Raw genomic sequence first — 27977 nt, forward strand, 5'->3', positions numbered from 1 at the left:
TTTCCCATTTTTGACAGGAAGTTCCTAGAGAATATTAAAGATAATAATTCTTAAGGATAACCTGGCAACCTCCGGCGGGTACACGAGGTTAAACTGATTCCCGAAACTCCCAGGAGTACACGAGTATAAACTGGTTCTCCTCAGGTTAACGCGAAACCCTAAGGTCAACGCCGGTCAACGCGTAGCCCTAGGTCAACGCCAGTCAACGCGTTGCGATGAAAGTCAACGTCGATCGATTCGAAACCCTAAGGTCAACGCCGGTCAACGCGTAGCCCTAGGTCAACGCCAGTCAACACGTTGCAATTGATCCAAAAGTCAACTCAATGACATATCAACAAAAAAAACCCACTCACCAATTCCGGTTCAAGGCTTCAACAACGGTCAGACGATAAACGCAGTACCGAGAAAATCTTAGCTATTCGACAAAATACAGAATACGCTAAAATATGGAGAAGTCAAGAATCGAAACCATCTGTAGGTCCTTTAACACCGACTGAATGTGAGGATCCATCATATCCAAAGCGTTCCAGACTCCTCTATAAAAGAATGAGGCTGAAACACTTTGGAGGGGGTATCTGTAGGCGTCTAAAATTGTCTACGAGAGCTCGCACGAAACTCAAAGCAATGAATGGGCGAGTCAAGAAGATTCGTCAAACCAACTCGTGCGCGTCGGTCAAACGCGTGCACGTCAATCAACTCGTGCGCGCCAGTCAACGCGCGTACGTCAATCAGCTCGTGTGCGCCGGTCAACGCGCGCACGTCAATCAACGCGTGCGCGTCAGTCAAACACGTGCACGTCAAACCAACTCGTGCGCGCCGATCAAACGCGTGCACGTCAACCAACTCGTGCGTGCCGGTCAGCGCGCGTACGTCAAATCATCTCGTGCGCATCGGTCAACGCACGCACGTCAATCAGCCCGCGCGCATCGATCAGCACGCGTATGTTAACCAACGCGCATTCGACGATCGGTCTCGCGACGAAGCATACAAGTCAACAAATCGAACGAATACGCAACAAGAACAAGTCCCGGAAGAAAGAAACCATCCGACCCGCGCAAGCGCGGGTCGGATTATTCCGACCCGCGCGAGCGCGGGTCAGATTGTTCTGCCGCGCAGTCTAATGTCCCAAACACGTTTTGACGTTTTTTAATTGGTTTTTTGCAGGGTTTATCGGTTCCAGGGGTTCTTAACTGATTTGAGATCATCCCCAAACGTGGTTAGGCTGCTGTTGACTGAAGATAGAGCCAAATCCCTTGTTCTTATCCAAATAACCGCATTTTGAGGCCTATAAATATGAACCAAATGCCTCCATTTTCTGGATCTGGAATTTTATCAAGAGGACGAGGTGCTGCTGGATTGGAGAGTGAAGGAGCACGAAATTTCAGCAAAGGACAGTGAGATCCCGGCGAACTTCGGAGCAAAGGAGAAGCCGTTCGAAGGATCTGAAGTTCGTACGTCCGTTCCTTGAGATTAGGCTTTGTCTTAATCTCGAGAAGAGCCCTGATATCGCTTTGTCGATTCCAGGACTTCAAGCAAATACCCCCTTGGTGAGGTAGAAGCTCTGCCCAATTTTTCATCAACCGGATCTGATTCGCGGTCGTCCACGGATTAACCCCGGCACCGGCGAAGAACCCACGCAAGCAAGAGCCGATAAACGGATCTTGCGTTTATTTTTAAGAAAGTTGTAATCTTTTTTCTTTTGTTATTTGAATTCATTTGTAACGTTTAAAGTTTAATGAAATCAATGACTAAGGTGACTTTCGACGTAAACACTGGTAAATAACAACTACTGGAAGATAATAGCAAATTATGTTGATTTTAGTAACAAAGAACGGTATCAAAGACACTAGCTTGTTTTCGGTGCTAAGTACTATCAGAAGGGCTATATGTACAAAATGTAACGTGTATCGTAAAATGAACTTTCTTAGGATATAGACGAATCACACGGTACATCCTCTCATATTGTACGTCGAGTGAAATAAACTACAAAAACTAATTAGAGGTATACTTGTTACTATTTGTTTTCATTGGCGTCGTGCATATATGATATGAGAAAATGAATTATTCGTTAGATGATTGAAAATAGAGATAAACTAATATATTAAGTATTCATGTATACTCAGATATGATTGGACTATCTTGCACTCGCGTTTATCTCATGGAAATAAAATTTTCATTTACCTAAAAGAATTATACTGAGTAAATTAGACACTCAATGTTTACCTTAGCATACTATAATATCTTACTACCTTGTTGAGTGATTCTTTGCATCACTTCCTCATGCTCACGGGATTGTTAATGTTTATCTATACATACATAGGAATGCCACAACCAATTATTAACTATTAAATGCTTACGATTGCCCCAATATTTAAAAAAAATAAACAATTTAAACTAGAGCCTGATACTAGCCACCTATCTTTGATAGAATTTAAACATCAATTAAGTCGGTCTGGTCTAACTCAACTCAGCGTGCACTTATAATTTAAGGAATGCAAAGGTATTAGCCTGATACAAAAAAAAAGAGGAAAATGAAGAGTTGGGAGTTTAGAAAGCCACCTTTCTCCTTTGCAAAATAGTATCAAAGAGGTAAAGTTGAACCTTCTTATCTTCTTTTTCATTTTCTTGTGGTAGTTGTAACTGAATTCATAATTGTATATTTGAAACAATTTGGCTAATATAAAAAAAACCTTCAACTTTGGATGGTTATTAAATAACCTACGATAACTTTCAAAATATAAGAAATCCTCCCTTAAGTTAGGGGTTATAAGAAAATCACTTTTAATTTATCAGAAAACTCCCATATAGCAATAACTGTAAACTTCAAATTTGTGGACAAAATTACGTAAAGGAATATATTCGTTGGTGAAAGTTAAGAGCGTTGTATAATAATCCCTTTAAACCCCTTACTCAATGGTGAGTTTTCTAAAATTTTGAAAGTTAAGCGGTTAGCAGATAATCGTACAAAGTTAAGGGGTGTATATTCTTTAAGGGTGGTATGCTTATATTTAGCCAAATAAGTTCATTACTTTTGCTCTTGCAACTTGTGTCTCTTAAGTAAATTTATCCAAGGCGGCAAGGCCACAAAATTATTGTACAGAGCCATCACTTTGGTGCATACTAGTAAAGGAAGATCCATGAATAAATCGGGGGTTAGGAGTTCAACGGCCCACCTTCACTAACTTCTAAACTGGGTTCAGGAGTTCACGTACGGCCCATCCTAGTTGGGAGTTGGGAATTCATGGTGGGGGTTGATGGTGTAGCATAGAACTTATTTTATGTGAGGGAGCGAATGCTACACTTTTCTGTGTTATCGAGCTTGTAATGAAAGATACGTGACTTTTTCGTGGACCAAAATACTCTAGTTTTTCTAAAGATTTGGTTTAGTTATATTTTGCGTATGATGTCTGCAAATTTGGTACTGTGGCTGAGATGATTGCATGAAAATAGTTTCATGATGCCTTTTCCATGGAGAAATCGCCGGCGTATCTATTACGTTATGTGTTATAGAATATCTTATGATCATGTTTCTTGGAAGCAAAATAGATCCATGGTTGCAACTTAGGACGTACGTTTAGGACGTACATTACCAATGCAAGAGGTATTATCCAAAGTTGAGATGTCTGATTGAACTCTAGAGAAGATGGTCGGGACATCTACTTAGATTGAATGTGAGGTATAAGGCTATGGAGATCTATATTCAGAAATTGTGGAAAGATATTGGCAATCCCCAATTTTACTTGCTAAAAGCTGGAATTTTACCTAGCAATAGCTCGCAAAAAATATAAAATAAAAATAAAAATCAAACACGACATTAGGTAAGAGTACTACTTTTAATCTTTAGAGATGGACTTCAATGCTGTAAATTCAATAAAGAAACTGTAGAAAAAACATCAAATAATGAGGAAAAAATCAGCCAGGAAAATAATCTCACCTAAATTTCCAATGCCTCCCAATCCAATCTAAGCTTCTATATTCTACTAGTAATGTCTTCATCATCGTCTTCTTCCATCGTCGGAGAGAGGACTCTGACGGCGAGAAAATTGTTATTTACTGATGAGAGAGAAAGAGATATTTGTATTTTTCTATGAAACTTCTACAAAGGCCCAGTGAAGAGAGAGCAATTTAGAAATGTAATATCATCATTTCAAAACAACTTAGTTCATATATAATTCAAAAGAGCAATTTAGATATGAATTTAAAACTAAGAGTTTCGGGCGACGGGTCGCGTTGTAGAAATTGAGAGAGAAACTGGAGTGGAGGCTAGGGTTTTCTAGTTGGGTTTTGGGTTGGTTAGCGGTTACGGGTTTGGAACTTTAGTATTTGGACCCGAATTCTTATGTTTATTAAATTGTGAATATTTGTATACGTAATTGAATCTTACACTCATGTCTGTATCCGGATCCGGATTCGGATTCGTATCCGGGAAAAAATTCAAATCCGTATCCGAAACTGTATCCGCCTGGTTTTAAAAATGACTTATCATATCCGCATCCGTTCGGATACGAATGCGGATCGGTTCGGATAAAACCGAACCGTTTTTGGCACCCTGTATTACATCCCCAATCTTAAACTTTTTTTTCTCACAAACAGTCCATCAAATCAATATTAGAATTAACGATTAAAGGGATTGATTAGAGATGACTAATGAGAATTTAGGGACATAATAGAATTTTTGATGATTTCAAGGACTAAATTCTCTCTAGTTGCTATTTTTTTACTCTTGATTGGATGGACTAGTTAACTTAACAGTTGAGGGATATTAGTTTCTATAATTTGAGGGACTAATTTCAAAATTGCTTAGGAATTAAGAGATTTGGAAGCAATTTCAACGACTTGAGTTACTAATTTCAAAGTATAGAAGAGTTAAGGGACTAATATCGAAACCTTTTAAAATGATATATTAATAATAAGGAAATTAATCCCTCAGCTCATGGAAGTTTTTGTTTAATTATCAAATTATCATTATTTATTTTAATTTAATCACTGTAATTGATAACAATACTTTTGACTGTAATTGATAACAATACTTTTGGCTAGAGTTTCGATTCGACCTTGTGGAACAGACGTCGAGATCTGACGGCGTGCGGGAAGACGAGGCGAAGATGATGTGATCTGACGACGGCGGGAGACGAGGATCTGACGACGGCGGGAGACGAGGATCTGACGACGGGATCATACGAGGAGACGACGGCGAGATCCGACGATGTGCGGCGACAACGAGGCGGGCGAATACTGCGGCGGGTCGCGTTGTAGAAATTGAGAGAGAAACTGCAGTGGAGGCTAGGGTTTTCTAGTTGGGTTTTGGGTTGGTTAGCGGTTACGGGTTTGGAACTTTCGTATTTGGACCCGAATTTTTATGTTTATTAAGTTGTGAATATCCATATCAATCTTACACTTGTATCTGTATCCGGATCCGTATCCGAAAAAAAGAAGCCAGATCCGTATCCGAAACCGTATCCGTCCGGTTTTAAAAATGACTTATCATATCCGCATCCGTTCGGATACGGATGCGGATAGGTTCGGATAAAACCGAACCGTTTTGGCACCCCTGTATTACATCCCCCAATCTTAAACTTTTTTGTCTCAGAAACAGTCCATCAAATCAATGTTAGAATTAACGATTAAAGGGATTGATTAGAGATGACTAATGAGAGTTTAGGGACATAATAGAAATTTTGATGATTTCAAGGACTAAATTCTCTCTAGTTGCTATTTTTTACTCTTGATTGGATGGACTAGTTAACTTAACAGTTGAGGGACTTAATATTAGTTTCTATAATTTGAGGGACTAATTTCAAAATTGCTTAGTAATTAAGAGATTTGGAAGCAATTTCAACGACTTGAGTTACTAATTTCAAAGTATAGAAGAGTTAAGGGACTAATATCGAAACCTTTAAAAATGATATATTAATAATAAGGAAATTAATCCCTCAGCTCATCGAAGTTTTTGTTTAATTATCAAATTCTCATTATTTTTTTTAATTTAATCACCATAATTGATAACAATACTTTTGACTAGAGAGAGAATTTGAAGGCATCTTAAAAATTTGAGGATGTAGTAGCAATTTCAATAACTTAGCGGGTAATTTCAAAATAATTTAAGAATTAAGCGATCTAATAGTAATTTTAGTTATTTGAGGGAATGATTTTAAAATACGAAAGATGTAAGAGACTACTATCTGAAAATATGCTTTTTCTAATAAATGAGTGGGTTTTAAAATAAATGAAGCAAACTTTGGGTGTGGATGAAAAGAGACTAATACAGGGACCTAGTAGTAATTTCAATCTCATTGATTTGAGGGACCAATTTTAAAATATTAAATTCTAAGCGGCTAATAGCTAAAAAAAATTTAAATAAATAGGTGGGTTTTAAAATAATTGAAGTTGAACTTTAAGTATGGAAGAATAATAATGCTGTGAGGAGATTCGGACCCACCACCAACAATTATAAAAAGTAGTAGTATAACCATCATGCCATATTGTCTTTAAAACCACCAATCCAAAGTTTTTATTTTATATTAACTGCTAGTGTTTATTTCCACATTACCTACAGTACTAACCCCAATTGCTTTAGTATATGCCATATTGTACTTATTATTAATTGCACTATATAAATCCCTATAATTATATTGAGACAAGAGATTTCAAGTTCTCTTCTCTATGCAATCAGCTGAATATAAACTTCTAAGTTCTATTATGCTCAGTAATAGTTGAGTTGAACTTAGCTTCTTAAATTAAACATAGGATTCAAGAATATACTAATCAAAGTAGACTAGTGTGTGATCAAGCAATCTAAGAATTGCCACTTGTTTGAAATGTCAGAGAGAGTGCTTGTACATTTATACTTTCATATATAAATATGTTTTTCTTTCTATATATAGACTTTATGGAACTAACTTTTGATGTGCATCAACCTTGTACTAGATTTCCTGATCTTTTTATTGGTTTCAATCTTTGGCTATAGGAGCTTGAAAGTTCTTTCGAACGAGTGGATGAATGGTACTGAAGATTTGACTGGTAAGATTTTATCTTCTTCTTTTTTTCCTGTGATTTTTTTTAGTTTCATGTAATTTAATCAGTGGTCACAATTTGCGGAAACCACCAGAGTCTTTGTTGTTCAATGTCCCGCAAAAGAGGAAGACCTTTCTTTTCTATGTGGGATTCCTTTTCCTCCACCAGAGGCTATACAAACTGTCTCAATGGATTCCTCGAAGGTACTAATTCTACTCTAAATATTACCTAAAAATTCTCATTTATATTGATGTTTTGTAGTGGACTAATTTAATCTCCAAGTACCATTCAATTCTCAGATAGAAGAAAATATCGTTGAGAAGAAAGATGTCAGTGAGATGAGGAGAGAGGAAAATATCACAGAGAAAGATGACACTGACATGAAGCAAAAAACCAAAACTTGGTGCCTTAAAGTATGAAGATAAACTGGAAGTTTTAAAGAGGAAGCTAAGAGGAGGATACAAGGATGCAGAAGAAGGTATGTTTCTTAACACTATTTATTTGATTGTACTCTATTTTTTGGTACATATTAGAAACTAACTGGTTGGCTCTATAATTTCATAATGCAGCAAAGAAAAAGAGAAAGATTATGGTCGTTGACATGAATGACCCACACCCAGTTCAAAGCCAGAGCAAAAGGAAGACTGAAGTACAGCGTGGATGCCGCATTAACAAGTTTATCAAACTGAGGCCTAAAATTGATCACCACTCTTTGATTTGGTAGATAAGTTGAGTTGTTTTATTCATTCCCATACAGTGAAAAAGAAAAAAAAACACCCCAGGGTTTGCTTTTAATGTGTTGTGTACCTGGTTAGTGTCTTGAATTGAATTTTAACAAGAGCTTATGTAAATGTTTTGACTGTATAATGATTCTACTAATGTAATGTCTCAGTTGTCTCGGTGTACTTCTAAATTCAGTTTTTTTATTTTCTGTAGTGTGATAGACTGATTTTCAAAAGGACCTGTTACAATTAAACTCGAATAATGTATGCTAAATCTCAGCATGTTTGTTGCTCAAGCTCTCCGCAATGCATTTTTATACTGTCAGTTTCACCTGAAGCTAATAAAAAGAACAGTGTTGAGTAGATGAGAAGTTCGTGGATTCTTACTTCAAACTTTTCTACAGTAATCTACACACTTAGATGTTTCTAGTTTCTAAACTGTTAGCATTTGTAATACATGATTGCTACAAAGTATCAGTCCCGTGTCAGAAAGCTGATACATGTAGTTTAGTGCCAGATTCATGCATTACATATATCTGACCAATTTCTAGTATAAATGTCTTTCCATCACTGTCAGAGCATACAAAAAAGTACTCTGACATATGTGATATACTTCTTTCTTTTGTAGCCGAGAAACACTTCTTCCTATTTTGTATGCTTGATGAGCCTTGAGTTGAATGTTCATAACCTTGAATAGTATTTTGAAAGAATTTACAGGAAAAAAGGGTATTTGAGAGGAACTTCTTTATTGAATCAAATTTTACATTGTTTTCATTTGCCTACTGTGCCAGGGGAAAATTTTGATTATTCATTATCACATGTCGTGGACAGCCCTCCATGCATAATTTATAGATTACTATTATCTAAATTATGCGATCATGACTTGTGAGATCCAAAGCTGGAAAGTCACTTCCAATATCAAAATGTAGCACATAATTTTTTCTCAACGAGCACATTCGTTCTCTACATAATTAGTAAGACCATGAAATTATCTTATAAAATGTGGATAAAGCAGCGATCAACACCGGTTGGATTTTATCTCGGCTGACAAACACTATTAGTAGCTCCATGAGCAGCAGCACATACTGCACTTTCAACAAGAAAAGAATTCCTACCGGGAGTATCTGCTTGTACATAGAACTCAAGCTTGGCTCCAACACGTCAAAAATCAGCCCATTCAAAAAGCATAAATTAAAGGAAAAAGGTGATTATCATCAGAAACTGAACAATTCTTGTGAACTGACATACCTCCAAACACTAAGAAGCACAGGATAAGCAAACTAAGAAACAGCAAACCAGATTATACCCAGCGAAAAGAATGAAAAAAAATAATTTATTACCAAAAAATGACAGTATAACAGTTACAATAAGAATTCAAGAGTCACTGAAACATTCCATCAATTCATCCAAATAAGAGACAGTACCAACGTCAATTTCCAAATCCTCCCATGTCCAATGATCCTGCGATGGTGGTGGAAGAATGTCGATCAATGAGGATGATGCTTCATAAGAATCTAAAGCAGGAGCGCAGACCCATGTTGATGACAAGTATGGAGATGATGACAAGGGCTGAGAAGGTGCTTCAGTGTTAACCATGGAAGTTTTCTCAGTATCACAGAAGTTGCTGCATCCCTCAACACATTTCCGCTTTCGAAATCTGTCCTCTACATATGTCGCTGCTTGTTCACAAATAGAAGTAGCAGCACCAGATTCAGCAGCTGCCTTAAAATGATTTGTCATCGCTTCGTGTTCTTTAAGCAACATCTCTGTCACCTGCCTTTCATCCACTTCAACCTCTTGTTCTAAAACAGTATGCCGTTTTTCATCCATTGTTGAAATTAACTGATAGAAGGCTTCTGCTTCTTTGCAAGGAAGAAATGCAAGCAATGATGATGACGAGGGCGGTAGGGATGATGAAGCCTCCACCCGCTTCCTCTTTAGAGGCCTTTCTTCTACATGTGTTGCCGCTGATGTTGTTCCCTGTTCTTCTTGTTCAATAAGAGCTGCAACACCAGAGTCTGCATCTGCCCCTCCTTCTCTGTCTTCCTTCGTTTTCTTCTTATGAATTCTGCAGATTACCATGCTCTCGAACTTGTTACTGTTCTGAGCAGGCTTGATATGAAATTCGTGCATGATCCAGTTGGTATTCCTCCTTTTTTCCCCCTCGGTACTGACAAAAGTCAGTGGTGTCCTATACCCAACATGTCGAGATCCACAGAAGACATCTTGCTCTTTGCCTTTTCCATTCCAGAAACCACAGCCAGCGGTACGCTTCACATTTTTTGCCGTACCTTTTCTGCTGCTGATTGCGTGTCTCGGAGAGAAGAAATGCATGTCTTTGTTATTGTTTAGGTATTGAAAATCCCCTGCAAACCATGCATCAAGTGTGTCAGAACGAAAACAACTGAAAATTTTGCCGAGACAAACTCAAACTAGCAACTCAAGTAACAAGCAAAGTACGCAAGATGATTCTCAAAATAGAAAAACTGAGAGGGAGTTATCTCAACAATATTAGAAATATGTGGTTGAAAGGAGATACCAATCAGGCTATACTAACAACCTGAACACCCCCATTCTAGAGAAGAATAAAGCATGGCTCCTCTCCTTGTAAAACTTGTTCAGTTTACAGGTTTTTGATTGCTTCCAGAGATGGTTCTCTTTACCCACTTTGAGAAGCTTATAGTTGAAGGGCAGTTATATTCTGTTGATCAGATGCATGCCAATTAAATGTTGATAGTTGAGAGGAAGGAAATCTTAGAGGGGTCAGTAGAAGGAATTTTTCTATGTTCTGCCTGTTCTGCACTTTTCTGTGCATGTTGTGCAAACTTAACTGGTGGATCATGAGGCCTTAGCTCATCAGCAAGTTTAAGGCCTGGCATATATGATTGATCAGGGTGTGTGCATGCTAGCCTCAGCCAAAATGCATAATATCTTGATATTAGTTTTGTAAAGCACAGTTTACATGAGTTTCTTTTGAGCTTTAGTTACAGTTTTTGATATCTCATACATATGATGAGATTCTTGATGTATATTCATCAAAAGGCATCAGCTTTTTCTTTTCTGAATTTAATGCAATGATTATGCTTTGTTTTTCTAATTTGATTACGGTTATTGGTTTAACGTAGGCTACAAATGTTGCCAGCCTTATTACCTGTATGAAAAGAAGCAACACTAAAGAGATCAGGAACCTCGCTGAGTTTCTTTCCAAGTAAGTTTCTACGCGCTATGATATATTCAGTACTTTTGTATATACTTTTTGGAATGTCAGCGGTTCCAGTACTTAACTTTTTTTATACGTACACTGTTAAATTAAGTATTGAGTATTGGGTTAATGGGCTATTACCCGTTAACCTTAACCTTATTTGTATGGTTATATATATCTCTTTTTATCTCAATAAACAAGTATTCTATGGTTTGCTCTCTATTTTTCTCTTTCTACATGGTATCAGGCCCACCTGCCCTAGCAGCCCGCCCCACCTGCCCTGCCGCCGCCCCCACCTGTCCTAGCCGCCGGCCCCTGCCCTAAGCCGCCGCCTCCACCTCCCTAGCCGTCGCCTCACATGCCTCTAGCCGCAGCCCTACCCTACTACACTTCCTACCCTGTCTCCGCCCCCACCTACTGCCGCCCTCTACCACCTGCTACCCCTGCACACCCCCTAGCCGGCGCCCCTGCCCTAGCTGCTGCCAGCTTTTGTTTGTTGCTTGTTGTTGCCATTGTTATTGTAGTGTTGACTATTCCCTCGACATTTCAGTCCTCGAACTGATGAGAGGAAGATTGTATCCCTCGATATTTTAGTCATAGAACTGATGAGAGGAAGAGTATCTATCTCACCTTGTTGAGATCTTTCACTTCTATTCTTGTTTCCTTCGAGAAACGAGAATATAGAGATTGACTTGAGCCTTTGTGCAAACAAAAGCCAGGGCTCTCTCCCTCAGGTGATATCGCCTCCGAAGCGTGAGGGCGTGACTATCTACTACTCTGCCTCTTATATTTTTCAGATCTGGTATATGTCCGGCTGAAATATCATCATCCTGCTCCTGATCTGCTCTTAGTTTATGTTTCAAGAACAGATCTCTACTACTGCCCTGCCTATTTACTACTATTTGTCTACTATTATTACGCAAAAATGACTACTACTTCGATGTCGAAAATCTCCTCCTCTGTTACTCCTTCTGTTGTTGCTGGAGAGACCTCTTTGCCCAAGATAGTCTTGGGAACTATAATTAAATTGAATGGTAAAAACTATTTGCTCCGGGCACAAGCTTTCTGCATCTTCATTGGCGCTCAGAGCAAACTCTCACATCTTCTGGAGAATCCACCACCCACCTCCGATCCCACCTATAATTCATAGCTCTCATCTGATTATTGTGTTATGATTTGGCTTCCTCAACAGTATGGAAGCACAGATCAGTAGTAGCGTTATATTTTTAACCCCTACGAAGGAGATGTGGGACAGCCTGAAGATTATGTACGGGAATGAGAAGAATGCTTCCCGTGTATTTGATATTTATGAGCGACTGTTTACGCTCAAACAGGGAGATAGGTCAGTTCCGGAATTCTTTGGTGAGTTAAAAGGACTTATAGACGAACTATGCATCAGCCTGCAGTAGCTGATGCAGCGATGTTGTTGGGGTATCGTCGCGATCTGACAGTATCCAAGTTTCTTTTTGGATTGCATCCTAATTTACAGTCCCAGGTAAGGGGACAGATATTGGGTGGAGATATCATTCCCTCACTGACTACTACATTCTTCAAAGTCACATAGGTCTCTACTGGTGTTACTTCTGATACTACTGCACCGTCTCCACTTAAAATGGATCAGTCCGTCATGTTCTCTAGTCAAGGCAGAGGTCGTGGTCGTGGCCGTGATTCAGAGGGAGGACGTGGCTCCTTTGGCGAGAGACAAGGTGAATCTGATAAAGGCTCATGTCAGTGTGGTCGTTATGGGAGAACCAATCATATTTCTAAGAAGTGCTGGGAGAAGTTTGGTCGTCCTTAGTGGGCCTATGTAGCTGCCACCGAGTCGACTCACTCGTCTATTTCTGCTACTACTAGTGGTCCAGCTGTTACTGCTCTTACTGTTCAGATTTATCAGGCAGATTATGAGAGGTTACGCCAGGTAGATCTCTCTCAGAACATTCATTCTGCTATTCATGCATCCTCTTCAGGTATGGATGCTTACATAGCTTCTTCTCACAAACCCTATGTACTAGATTCTGGAGCCTCATCCCATATGACAGGTATAAAGGATCACTTTGTATCTTTATATCTTTCTGATAAGTTTCCATCTATCTGCATTGCTGATGGTACTCTTTCTACAGTTCGCGATGATGGAGTAGTTCATGTTACTTCCTCTTTAAAACTAACTGATGTGTTATATGTTCCCAAATTCCATGTTAGCCTATTATCTATTAGCAAGTTTACAAAACAAAATAACTATAAAGTCACCTTCTTTCCATCTTATTGTGTTTTTCAGGACCTAACAACTGGGATGATGATTGGTTTGGGGTATGAGATAGGAGGTATATACTATTTGGATGATAGTGTGCCAGAGGCTGGTCTTATTGCATCACAGGCTGACTCTACTTTATTGTGGCACTAGCGTCTGGGTCATTCTTCACTATAAAAACTTAGATCGGTAGTTTCTGTTCAGCCATCTATTTTCTCTTTAGGTTGTGAGTCGTGTGAACTGGGTAAGCACCATCGTGCTACTTTTCAGAGTCGCGTTGATAAACACAGTAAATTTGCTTTTGGGTTGGTTCATTCTGATGTCTGGGGTCCTTATCGTGTTTCCTCTATGTAAGGTTTTCGATATTTTATTATCTTTATTGATGATTTCTCTCGCATGATGTGGCTTTATTTGTTAAAAGCAGTGTTGTAAATAGCGGCCAATAGCGGGGCTATAGCGGCGCGAATAGCGGTCGCGGCCCTTCAGCGCTACGCGTAGGGGTTTCGCGGCTGGCTTAAGCGGGAAAATCCGCTATTCATTCGAATAGCGCGTAAAAGCGGATTTTAGCGGGTTAAAAGCGGGTTTTCGCGGTTAAAAGCGGATTTTCGCGGTTAAAAGCGGATTTTTGTTGTTAAAAGCGGCTAAACCCGCTAAACCCGCTATCACACATATTATGATGCTATATTTCTTGAATTTCTTCATAGTTTCATTCATACAACAAGCTTATTAATTGTTATTTATTGATAATACAAGAAATTTACAACTAATTGAATTTTTAGATTTTTTTATGAATTTTCTTATTATTTAGGATATTTAAATATATTTAAATTTGACCGCTATTTGACTGTGCGCTATTTGCCGCGATTTCGCCGCAATAGCCCGATATAGCCTTAGCGATACCTCGCCGCGACGCGCCGCGATCCGCTATCAGCAACCTTGGTTAAAAGAGAGGTCAGAGGTCTCGCACGTTATTGAACTCTTTTATAATGAAATAATAGCCCAGTTCTCTACTTCCGTTCGTATTCTTCGTACTGATAATGCTTTGGAATATATGAAAAGTAACGTTTTAAAATTTTGTGCTCTTAATGATATTATTCATTATACTTCTTGCTCTCATACTTCATAACAAAATGGAGTTGCTAAGAGAAAGCATAAACATATTCTAGATATTGCTAGAACACTGATGATATATATGAATATTCTAAAGTATTTATGGTCTGATGTTGTTCTCACTGCCAATTATTTGATTAATCGCATGCCTTCCTTTGTCCTTGATGGTTTTATATCATTCAATTGTCTTTATCCTGATAAAAAATAATTTTTTTGTGATTCCCCGTGTCTTTAGTTCTACGTGTTTTGTTTAGGATTAAAAAGCTGGTTTAATAATCTGTCTTCTAGATCCATCAAATGTGTTTTTGTTGGATACTCTCGTACTCAAAAGGGTATAGGTGTTATCATCCGTCCACCAGGGAATATTTTTTATCTGCTGATGTTACTTTTTTTTGAGTTTGTCCCATATTTTTCCTTTGGTTCCACTACTATTGGTTGTCCACAGGTACCACTACTTTCTCCTATTCCTACTACTATTCCATTACCTGCTTCTGTAGCTCCTGCACCGAAGCCTCTACTGACATACTCTTGCCGCCCAAAAATACATGCTCCTGACTCTGCTCTTGCTGAACATTCATCTCCAGTTGCTGGTCCATCTCATGTTGAGACTTCTATTTCTTCTGATTTGGATATTCCTATTGCTCTTCGAAAAGGTAAACGGTCTTACCTAAAATATCCTATCTCTCTTTTTGTCTCTTATGACCATCTCAACCCGTTTTTTCGTCAGTTTGCCTTGTCCTTATCCACTGTATCTATACTCAGGTCGCATGAAGAAGCTATGTTAGTACCAGCTTGGAAACATGCTATGGATGAGGAAATGAGTGCACTGCTTTCTAAAAGGACTTAGGACTTAGTCTCTTTTCCTACTGGAGCGACTGTGGTTGGTTACAGATGGGTGTATACCTTAAAATATCACCCTGATGGGTGTGTTGACTGATATAAAGCTCGCCTGGTTGCTAAAGGTTATACCCAGACATATAGCGTCGACTATTTTAAAACATTTTCTCTCGTTGCTCGTCTCAACTCTATCAGAATTCTTTTCTCTGACTGTTAATATGGATTGGACGATGCACCAACTAGATGTGAAGAATACTTTTCTTTATGGAGATTTGGACGAGGAGGTTTATATGGAGCAACCTCCTGGGTATGTTGCTTAGAGGGAGAATATTATCTGCAGGCTGAGGAAGGCCATCTATGGGTTAAAGCAGAGTCCTCGAACTTGGTTTGATAAGTTCGGCAAGGTTATTTCTAGTGTTGGTTTAGAACGGTATCAATCTGATCACTCTGTCTTTCTTCGACGCACAACAACTGGTTTGGTTATTTTAGTTGTATATGTTGATGATATTCTGCTGACTGGGAGTGACTTTGTTGCCTTAGCTGAGACTAAGGAGTATCTAAACCGTCATTTTGTCACTAAGGACATGGGAAAGCCAAAGTATTTTCTTAGGATTGAAGTTGCATATAAAAAACATGGCCTGTTGTTGTCCCAAAGGAAGTATGTGCTAGATTTACTAGAAGAAGCAGGTCTCTTGGAATGCAAACCTGCAAGCACTCCAATGGAGGCAAATGTTGATTTATGACGTGATGATACCTTTCTACTAGATGATGTTGTACGATATAGGAGACTGATTGGGAAGCTAATATATTTGACAGTTACCAGACCTGATATTACTTTTGCAGTAGGTGTACTGAGCAGGTTTTTGCACAAACCTACAAAGATTTATTGGACAACAGCTCTGAAGATTTTGGCATATGTCAAGAGTTTTCCTGGCAAGGGATTGCTATATAAGAAGCATGGGCATACTCATATTTTGGCTCTCTGATGCTGGCTACGCAGGTGACATGGGAGACCGAAAGTCGACATCAGGATTTTGTACTTTTGTTGGAGGTAATCTTGTGACTTGGAGAAGCAAGAAACAAGATGTAGTATCACTATCTAGTGCAGAGGCTGAATATAGAGCAATGGCTCACACTGCTTGTGAGATGGTGGCTACAAAAGTTTATGACAGAGCTTGGTTTTGTTCAGCCTGGACCCATGCCAATGCATTGTGACAATCAGTCTGCCAATTATATTGCACAGAATCCTGTGTTTCATGAGAGGGCAAAACATATTAAAGTTGACTGTAATTTTGTCAGAGATGCTTGGGAGAAGATAGTATCTCTCATATTCACTCCATCCTCACAGCAACTTGCTGATATTCTTACCAAGGCTACTTATTCAAAAGTGTTCTATACTATATGTGATAACTTGGGCATGGTAGATATCTATGTTCCAGCTTGAGGGGGAGTGTTAAATTAAGTATTATGTATTAGGTTAATGGGTTGTTACCCGTTAACCTTAACCCTATTTGTATGGCTATATATATCTCTTATTATCTCAATAAATAAGTATTCTAGGGGTTTGCTCTCTATTTTCTCTTTCTACATACACATCTAAGTTTGTTCTTTGGTAGATTGACTTCCGCTCCTGTGAACTTAATATTAATTGCACTATATAAATTCCAGTAATTACATCGCGACGAGATTTCAAGTTCTCTTATCTATGCAATCAGCACAAAATAAACGTCTAAGTTGTACTATGCTCAGTAATAGTTGAGTTGAACTTAGCTTCTTAAATTAAACATAAGATTCAAGAATATACAAATCAAAGTAGACTAGTGTGTGATCAACCAATCTAAGAATTGGAACTTGTTTGAAATTTCAAAAAGAGTGCTTGTACGTTTATATTCATAAATATGTTTTTCTTTCTATGTATAGACTTTATGGAACTAACTTTTGATGTGCATCAACCTTGTAGTAGATTTCCTGATCTTTTTCTTGGTTTCAATCTTTGGCTATAGGAGATTGAAGGTTCTTTCTAATGAGTGGGTGAATGGTACTGAATATTTGACTGGTAAGATTTTATCTTCTTCTTTTTTCCTGTGATTTTTTTAGTTTCTTGTAATTAATCAGTGGTCACAAATTGCAGAAACCACCGGAGTCTTTGTTGTTCAATGTCCCGCAAAATAGGAAGACCTTTCTTTTCTATGTGGGATTCCTTTTGCTCCACTAGATGCTATACATACTGTCTTAATGGATTACTCGAAGGTACTAATTATACTCTAAATATTACCTTAAATTTCATTTATATTGATGTTTTGTAGTGGACTAATTTAATCTCCATGTACCATTCAATTCTCAGATAGAAGAAAATATTGTTGAGAAGAAGGATGTCAGTGAGATGAGGAGAGAGGAAAATATCACAGAAGAGAAAGATGACACTGACATGAAGCAAAAACCAAAACTTACTGTCTTAAAGTATGAAGACAAACTGGAGGCTTCAAAGAGGAAGCTAAGAGAAGGATACAAGGATGCAGAAGAAGGTATGTTTCTTAACACTATTTCTTTGATTGTACTCTATTTTTTGGTACATATTAGAAACTAACTGGTTGGCTCTATAATTTCATAATGCAGCAAAGATAAAGAGAGAGATTGTGGTCATTGACATGAATGACCTACAACCAGTACAAAGCCCAAGCAAAAAAGAAGACTGAAGTAAAGCGTGGATGCCGCATTCATCAAATTGAGGCCTAAAATTGATCACCGTTCTTTGATTGGTAGATAAGTTGAGTTGTTTTATTCATTCCCATACAATGAAAAAGGGGGAAAAAACACCTCAGGGTTTGCTTTTAATGTGTTGTGTACTTGGTTAGTGTCTTGTATTGAGTTTCAACGAGAGCTTATGTAAATGTTTTGATTGTATAATGTTTCTACTAATGTAATGTCTCAGTTTACTTCTAAGTTCATTTTTTTATTTTCTGTAGTGTGATAGACTGATTTTCAAAAGTGTAACGCCCCACCGCGGAATCCTGGAGTCGGTACGCTATTAGATCTGATGGACTGGCCTCACAAACCATCACATGTCTTTTCAGCATGTTTTTTGTCCTCACTCACGCGCTATCAAATCTATCAATACTAATCACATCACCCTCTCAATGGCTGGGATATTACAAAAAGGACCCATTACAATTAAAGTCAAATAATGTATGCTAAGTCTCAGCATGTTTGTTGCTCAAGCTCTCTGCAATGCATTTTTATACTGTCAGTTCCACCTGAAGCTATTAAAAAGGACAGTGTTGAGTAGATGAGAAGTTCGTAGATTCTTACTTCAAACTTTTCTACAGTAATCTACACAATTAGATGTTTCAAGTTTCTAAACTGTTAGCATTTGTAATACATGGTTGCTACAATGTATCAGTCGCGTGTCAGAAAGCTGAAACATGCAGTTTAGTATCAGATTTGTGCATTACATATATCCGTCCAATTTCTAGTATAAATGTGTTTCCATTACTGTCAGAGCGTACAAAATGTACTCTGACATATGTAATATACTATTCTCTGCAAGCTTTTAGCTGTGGAACACTTCTTCCTACTTTTGTATGCTTGATGAGCTTGAATTGAATGCTCATAACCTTGAATAGTATTTAAAAAAATTACAGGAAAAGACGGTATTTGAGAGGAATTTTATTTCTTGAATCGAGATAAAATTAGCTAGAAACCTATATGGTAACAGATTTTCGAAGGGTTTGTAGTCAGTCGGTATCAAAGTGTAAAATATGTGAAATTTTAGGGAACCATTTTCAAATTTAAACTTCAGACTATTTCTTACAGTAGATTTCTATTAGCGGTTTCTTGTTCCTTCATTCTTACTCTTAACGCAATAAATAGATCAGTTGACATTTTCTGGCCACATGCAAGTCCCTTTGCTTTAATTGTCTCAAAAAGGTTAAGTGGAAATTAAAAGAGTTCAATGGCTTATCAAACTTTGATCTTACACCTCAATTTAAGCACAAGCAATGTTGGCTCTACAAGGATGATGATTTTTTTTTCCCCTTAATGCAAGTACTAAAAAGAGAAGATACATATCTTTGAGGGAGTCTTAAGAACCATTTTCATAAATTAATGTACTTGTAGTTTAGGTTCCTATTAAAAAGATGGTCTTAATACAGATCGGCGATCATTACTTGAAGGAATAACTCACATGATTATGATGTGAGCTCAAAGAAGTTGAAAATCTGATTTGTTTATGTAATTTCCACTGATTTTTCTCTATTATGAATACGAGGGATTATACAACTAACCCTCGGTTTATGCATCTAACTTAATTAGCAACAACAATCAGAATCTAGTATACAATATATACCATTTAATGGTCAATTTTATTTTCAACATCATTGCATCATTGTCCAAATAGTCCCATGTTCAATCATCCTGGGGCGTTGTTGGAAGCATGTTGATCGATGGGTATGATACATGATGGACATATGGTTTCTTACTTCAGTTTTTTTTAATTGTAGTCTACACAATCAATTATTTCTAGTTTCTAAACTGTTAGAAATTATGATATATGATTGCTACATGGTAACAGTCCCAAATCAGAAATCTGATACGTGTAATTTAGTATCTGTGTCGTGCATGTTACTTATATCAGTCTAATTTCTAGCGTAAATTTGTTTCATACTTTTTGATGATTACTGTGCTGAAATTAGGATATATTTTATACCATGTGAGAACTTATTGGGTTCTTACTTTGAAACTTTTGATATAGTTTCCTAAAATTAACAGTTCTGAATTTTAAACTGTTAGCATTTGAAATGTCTGATGCAAAACCAGCTCTGTATCAAAAACGTGTTACGACTTAGCGGATTCGTCCTCGTTAAATAGCTCATTCTAATTCCTCATCTATATGCATATTTGTTTAGGTGCATTGAAGGGATTCGTCCTCGTTAAATAGCTCATTCTAATTCCTCATCTATATGCATATTTGTTTAGGTGCATTGAAGACATTTTGATTGATGAGGATGATGCATGATATTCCTCATCTATATGCATATTTGTTTAGGTGCATTGAAGACATTTTGATTGATGAGGATGATGCATGATGGACATCTGGTTTCTTGCCTCAGAACTTCTTCTGTAATAGTCTACACAATCAACTGACTCTAGTTTCTAAACTGTCAGCATTTATAATATATGGTTGCTACACTGTATCAGTCCTGTATCAGAAATCTGATTCATATAGTTCCGTAACAGATTCATGAATCTTAAACATCTCAGTCAAATTACCAATATAAATCTGCGAGTTTACAGTTTGACACTGTAGGCTACGTTAATCTTCTCATATTTATTTATGTTATTTATATGCACACATGTAACACCTTCCATCTCTGTCAGAGCAATGCAATAAGTACTACAGTTATGTGTCACCTATTCTCTACAAACTTTTAGCCTTGAAGTATTCCATGCCTATTTTGGAACAATATTCTCGATAATGCAGGGCGGAGTAAAACATGCTAGTAGCTATTATTGAAAACAAGAGTACTGAAATTAGGAAATTCTTGATACCATGTGAGAATTTATTGGCTCTTTACTCCAGAACTTATGATATTGGTTCCCTAAAACTACCAGTTCTGAATTCTAAACTGCTAGCATTTGAAATGTCTGATGTCAAATCAGATCCATATTAGAAATGTGTTATATACAACTTAGTATCAGATTCGTCCTTGATACATAAATCATTCTAATTCCTACTTTTGACGTTAAACGAACCTGGAATTTGTTAATGCTTATAGCATAAGTACAGCCAATATAATCCTTTATACTCAGATAGCTTACATTTACATACGATACTCAAATCCTAGCATGTAAACGCCTAACCAAGTCTACCAAATTAACAAGTATAGAAAGATTAGTGAATTTGATCCTCATCTATATGGATATCAGTCATCTATATGGATACCATGTTACAATAAAATTGTCAGATACTACACAAGGAAATTGCTTTTACTGATTACAAGATACTGACAGTCTTTAGTATTTATAAGGCTCTCTCCTCACTCCGGGAGAAAGAATTTGTCCCCTCCCTTCTTATAGATGCTAAAGAGTTGTTTCGAGTATTTTATGGAAATAGTTATGCATCTATCTAATGCTAAGGATACCTTCTGTCCAGCTCACGCACTGATCTTTGGATGTCCCCATCTGTTTGTTCTCCAAGCATGAACTTAGCGTAACAGGAAGCCCTGTAAATAAAAAGTAAGACACAAATACCATTTCCTTTCTAAGCAAAAAATTATACAATATTAAGGAACTTAATATTCTATTCTTACAGCTTTGCGCCTGCTATGTTGAAACCCTTATTGTTTCTTTCTAGTGATCTATGCGCAAATTTCTTTTCAAAACTTTGCTGCCTATACAAGGCACAAACTCCACAAACAGAAAGATAAGATGGGAGTCTTTTCCCAAGGCCGCCAACATGTCTCCTTCACTGAGCCACAGGGTTTTTGGTTTTTTCATGTTGCTTCTCCTTAGGGATAGTCACTCCCCCTGCAACATATGCATTAGATGTATCGGGTAGGGGATCATCTGGGTTATAAATAACATCTTTTAGGACATCAACAAAAACATAAGTTCAGAATGTATGTGAGTTTTAGATACATGTTCTCTTTGCAGCCCCCTCAACCCCATAGTTAGAGTCTGCATTCGATGTCTCTAGCAGGGAGCATCTGAGTTACAAATAACATATTTTAGAACAAGTAACAGATACCTTAGGATTGACATCAACAGCAAGCAACATAAGTTGGGAAAGTATGTGAGTTTCGTATACCTATGCTCGTTGCAACCCCCTCAACCCCAGAGTTAGAGTCTGCATTAGATATCTCCGGCAGGGGATCATCTGGGTTACAAATAACATATTTTAGAACAAGCAACAGATATCTTAGGATTGACATCAACAGCGACACAAGTTGGGAATGTACGTGAGTTCCAGATACCTGCGCTCGTTGTAGCTCTCTCAACCCCAAAATTAGAGTCTGTATTTGATGTCTCTGGCAGGAGAGCATCTAAATAATAAAACATCTTTTAGAACAAGTAACAGATATTTTAGGATTGACATCAACAGCAACATAATTTGGGAAAGTATGTGAGTTTCGTATACCCATGCTCGTTGTAGCTCTCTCAACCCCAGAGTTAGAGTTTGCCAGCTCCTCATGTTGTTCTTCAATTTCTAGTGACGAGGGAAGATTCATAAATAAACTTATAAGACTTGTCCAACAATCCAGCAGCGTGTCAACCCTCTAGACTATAGAAATTTGAGGAGGGAGAATGGCTTGGACCTAAAAGTAAAGAGAATGTGGACAGAAGGAATTTATATTAAGGAGTGGTCCTTCATGCAAAATTGCCAAAACTACCGATTTCCCCCTTTTGATTCCATTCTGTTAAAAATAATGGGAATGTGCTTTTTTATTAAGCCTTTGGACCATTGACATCACAGCACGTTGCAAAGGATGCCATGTGTCATCCATCTAGAGGGGAACAGTTAAACAACCCTCCTCTCGGCGACTGAAGACAACACCATGTGGGGACAGTTGCTTTTAAAGGCGAAGGAGGCAGCGACGCTGCATAGTACGGCAAGACCCGAGACCGCCAACGAAGATGTCGATGGTCGCTGCACTCTTAGTGAACGATCCAAGAGCCCCCCCACCTTTGGCGCCCACTGGTATCTCGTGAGGTGCGGTTCAGAGGATGCATCTGCGATAGTGAGAGAGGTCATCCGCGATATCAGTGACGATAAGGCGATTGTGGAGGAGGTGATGATGGCGATGATGAGGTGGCAATGATGGTGGCGATGATGTTGTTGATGATGACGATGGCAGTGATGGCGACGTGGTGTTCATGATGATAACGTAAGTGGCGAATGTGGTGATGAGGCAACATCGATGGAGATGATGAGGCGGAGGTGATGGAGATGATGTTCACATCTGTGCACGGTGATCAATTGGCAGGGATTTTACTGAAGTTCGGTCAATATGACCACGAGTAGTTGTTAATTGTGTTGAGCTAGTATCATGATGGCAAAGTCTAAATTCCTTTTAGGTCGTATCAACAATAAACCCTACAACTGTAGGCCCTGTTTGGTAAAGGGTTAAGGAAGATAGATTAAGGAGAAGGATTAACACAGTTAACCTACTTGATATTCCGAATGACTAAATTATTAACTCATTATAGAAGTTTTGTTTTAGCCCATGTGATCATTTTTAGTGTTTGGGAATAATAAGAATTTTGATTATTTTCTTTATAATTAGAAGGGTTAACTCTTAATCCTTCAAAATAAGAGTATTAGTAAACCCCTTATTTGATAGGTTAACTAGTTTTAATCTCTCTAGAGGGGTTAGCTTAACCCTTTTATATTGTTTATGTTTGGTAATTATGGAAGGTTAACTCACTTTAATCTTTAAATAGATTTTTTGTGTTTGGCGGATTAAAAATAGGTTAAGTCTCCTTAACCTCTCACTTAACCATTTGCCAAATGGTACCGTAGGGAATAACATTAGTTTGGAGTGTAGAGCTACAAATATTAACGACAAGCACTTAAAAGAGCAAGGTTGTACCGAACATGTTTTGAATAAATATGATGATTAAATAACAATATTTAAGTATAATATGTGTGTTAGCTTGTGCATTGTACATATAATATGTACGTTGGCTTGTACATTTCGCAACAGCTAAATACCACTATCAACATGATAAAAACGTATGAGGGACTATTGTAAGATACAAGTCGTGCACCTAACACTTCTCAAACAATAGCAATGACAATTCTGACACGCAATCGATGCCCCTTTAATGGTCTTGCCACATGATCGCTTAATTGGACTACGTAATACAGAGCAAAATCTTAATCTGTATACGATAGATGCTGTAGCGTTTTCACGTGTCTAAAAAGTGCAACTTGTGAACAAGTGTCATCGTAAACTAGAGCCTTCACTTGAAGGTGTCCTCTCTTCCATTGCTATAGTTCAGAGAGGGAAATATTAGTAAAGTGGAAAGTAGACTATTATTTGTTGATATAAGGTAACAAGAGAAATCAATTTGTCTAAGATATACGATGGTAACAAATACAAGGATAATTTCTTCTGGTAGTCCTCAAAACTTTGATAACAATGGAAAAGCCTCATTGATCAAGGGAAGTTGATAAGCCTTCACTTATCATTATCCATTGTTTGTTTTCGTCAATAAAATTATCTTTCTGTTACTCTCATCAAAGGTAGTCTGTATTTTATATCTGATGAACTTTAAGCATTGAATGTTTGTTGTCATGGAATCAAAAAACTAATGATGCCATTTGTCAGTTAGAAGGCAACTTAAAATGAGCTAATTTTGTCATATAAGGAGACAACACAACTTAAAATGAGCTAATTTTGTCATATAAGGAGACAACACGCATAATGCTTGCAGAATGGAAAACTTTAATCAACCTCCAATGAATAGTAAATGTAATTTTTACCAAGTTTAGCACTTTACCTTCTTTAAATTTAAGAAGTCCTTTATAATCATGATTGCAGCATCTATCGGGTGCTTGCTCACACAGGAGAGAAGCGTTGCTTCATCTTCATCCTTAATTTTCTAAAAAAATTTATCTTGAAAGTTTTTGTGTTCTGAAAAAGAAAATCCAAGTTATAATATTATTTTCCAATTTGGAAGAAAAGTTAAATGTGATATTTGAGCTAACTAAATAACCCAATACTATTACCTCATTGCGGTCGATGCATTCTTCTCTTTTCTTAACAAAAGGATAGCCCTTTTTCATACATCACACCCCTTTTCATGATATATCTAAAAGCATTGTTGATGGTCCTATAGTAACACTAAACTTTATCGAACTTAGGACTGCAATCAAAATGCTCAAGATAACAATTGATGATTTCTTGTGGGGAAAGCTAGGACAACTCTTATTCCCTGTGAGCAATCTTATACCTATCTTCACAACATGTGCATGTAGTGATGCACAAGAAGCAATCTAAAATAAGTGTTCAATGTTATTAATTCAATCAACTAGATGGAATAAGTGCAGAAAGAAGACATAATAGGAAAGGGGAGCCTATGATTTGGATGAAAAACAAGAAAAAGGTTTCACAGGGAAAAAGGGGACCGGTAAATAACAAATACTAGAAGATAATAGCAAATTATGTTGATTTTAGTAACAAAGAACTATCAAAGACACTAGCTTGTTTTCGGTGCTAAGTACTATCAGAAGGGCTATATGTACAAAATATAACACTTATCGTAAAATGAACTTTCTTAGGATACACTACATTTTTGTATGTCGAGTGAAATAAACTACAAAAACTAAGAGGTATACTTGTTACTATTTTTTTCATTGGCGCCGTGCATATATAATATGAGAAAATGAATTATTCGTTAGGTGATTGAAAATAGAGATAAACTAATAATATTAAGTATTCATGTATACTCAGATATGATTGGACTATCTTGCACTCGTGTTTATCTCATGGAAATGAAATTTTCATTTACCTAAAAGAATTATACTGAGTAAATTAGACACTCAATGTGTTTATCTCATGGAAATGAAATTTTCATTTACCTAAAAGAATTATACTGAGTAAATTAGACACTCAATGTTTACCTTAGCATACTATTACCTAAAAGAATTATACTGAGTAAATTAGACACTCAATGTTTACCTTAGCATACTATAATATCTTACTAGCTTGTTGAGTGATTCTTTGCATCACTTCCTCATGCTCACTGGATTGTTAATGTTTATCTATACATACGGAGGAATGCAACTACCAATTATTAACTATTAAATGATTATGAATGCCAAAATATTTAGAAAAACAAACAATTTAAACTAGAGCCTGACACTAGCCACCTATCTTTGATACAATTTAAACATCAATTAAGCCGGTCTGGTCTAACTCAACTCAGCGTGCACTTATAATTTAAGGAATGCAAAGGTATTAGCCTGATACAAAAAAAAGACGAAAATGAAGAGTTGGGAATTTAGAAAGCCACCTATCTCCTTTGCAAAATAGTATCAAAGAGGTAAAGTTGAACCTTCTTATCTTCTTTTTCATTTTCTTGTGGTAGTTGCAACTGAATTCATAATTGTATATTTGAAACAATTTGGCTAATATAAAAACCTTCAACTTAGGACGATTATTAAATAACCTACGATAACTTTCAAAATATAAGAAATCCTCCCTTAAGTTAGGGGTTATAAGAAAATCACTTTTAATTTATCAAAAACCCCCATATAGCAATAATTGCAAACTTCAAATTTGTGGACAAAATTACGTAAAGGAATATATTTGTTGGTGAAAGTTAAGAGCGTTGTATAATAATCCCTTTAAACCCCTTACTCAATGGTGAGTTATCTAAAATTTTGAAAGTTAAGGGGGTTAGCAGATAATCGTACAAAGTTAAGGGGTGTATATTCTTTAAGGGTGGTATGCTTATATTTAGCCAAATAAGTTCATTACTTTTGCTATTGCAACCTATGTCTCTTAAGTAAATTTATCCAAGGCGGCAAGGCCACAAAATTATTGTACAGAGCCATCATTTTCGTGCATACTAGTAAAGGAAGATCCATGAATAAATCGGGGGTTAGGAGTTCAACGGCCCACCTTCACTAACTTCTAAACTGGGTTCAGGAGTTCACGTACGACCCATCCAAGTTGGGAGTTGGGAATTCATGGTGGGGGTTGATGGTGTAGCATAGAACTTATTTTATGTGAGGGAGCGAATGCTACACTTTTCTGTGTTATCGAGCTTGTAATGAAAGATACGTGGCTTTTTCGTGGACCAAAATACTCTAGTTTTTCTAAAGATTTGGTTTAGTTATATTTTGCGTATGATGTCTGCAAATTTGGTACTGTGGCTGAGATGATTGCATGAAAATAGTTTCATGATGCCTTTTCCATGGAGAAATCGCCGGCGTATCTATTACGTTATGTGTTATGGAATCTCTTATGATCATGTTTCTTGGAAGCAAAATAGATCCATGGTTGCAACTTAGGACGTACGTTTAGGACGTACATTACAAATGCAAGAGGTATTATCCAAAGTTGAGATGTCTGATTGAACTCTAGAGAAGATGGTCGGGACATCTACTTAGATTGAATGTGAGGTATAAGGCTATGGAGATCTATATTCAGAAATTGTGGAAAGATATTGGCAATCCCCAATTTTACTTGCTAAAAGCTGGAATTTTACCTAGCAATAGCTCGCAAAAAATATAAAATAAAAATAAAAATCAAACACGACATTAGGTAAGAGTACTACTTTTAATCTTTAGAGATGGACTTCAATGCTGTAAATTCAATAAAGAAACTGTAGAAAAAACATCAAATAATGAGGAAAAAATCAGCCAGGAAAATAATCTCACCTAAATTTCCAATGCCTCCCAATCCAATCTAAGCTTCTATATTCTACTAGTAATGTCTTCATCATCGTCTTCTTCCATCGTCGGAGAGAGGACTCTGACGGCGAGAAAATTGTTATTTACTGATGAGAGAGAAAGAGATATTTGTATTTTTCTATGAAACTTCTACAAAGGCCCAGTGAAGAGAGAGCAATTTAGAAATGTAATATCATCATTTCAAAACAACTTAGTTCATATATAATTCAAAAGAGCAATTTAGATATGAATTTAAAACTAAGAGTTTCGATTCGACCTTATGGAACAGACCTCAAGATCTTACGGCGTGCGGTGAAGACGATGCGGGCGAAGACGAGGCGGGCGGCGGCGAGATCCGACGACGTGCGGCGAAGGGCGACGGGTCGCGTTGTAGAAATTGAGAGAGAAACTGGAGTGGAGGCTAGGGTTTTCTAGTTGGGTTTT

At 37.3% G+C, this 27977-nt stretch overlaps 1 protein-coding gene across 9 annotated transcripts; it reads right to left on the reverse strand.

Moving 5' to 3' along the window:
• Positions 9052-27907, reverse strand: LOC109831649 (NAC domain-containing protein 101-like). Of its 9 annotated transcripts, XM_020399009.1 has the most exons (10): positions 27811-27901; positions 27522-27615; positions 24635-24768; positions 22269-22337; positions 22105-22173; positions 21939-22007; positions 21770-21837; positions 21442-21658; positions 21274-21354; positions 9052-10102 (listed from the first exon to the last, which is right to left on the reverse strand). In XM_020399009.1, the coding sequence occupies exons 9-10, from the start codon at positions 21311-21313 to the stop codon at positions 9111-9113; spliced, it is 1032 nt and encodes a 343-aa protein (XP_020254598.1). In that variant the 5' UTR covers positions 21314-21354; positions 21442-21658; positions 21770-21837; positions 21939-22007; positions 22105-22173; positions 22269-22337; positions 24635-24768; positions 27522-27615; positions 27811-27901; the 3' UTR covers positions 9052-9110. The 9 variants fall into 9 exon arrangements, with proteins under 9 accessions (XP_020254598.1, XP_020254599.1, XP_020254601.1 ...); XM_020399010.1 differs by lacking the exon at positions 22269-22337 and having other exon boundaries at positions 27825-27907; XM_020399012.1 differs by lacking the exon at positions 24635-24768.

This window comes from Asparagus officinalis, chromosome 2 (genome assembly GCF_001876935.1).
Source record: "Asparagus officinalis chromosome 2, Aspof.V1, whole genome shotgun sequence".
NCBI lineage: Eukaryota > Viridiplantae > Streptophyta > Magnoliopsida > Asparagales > Asparagaceae > Asparagus > Asparagus officinalis.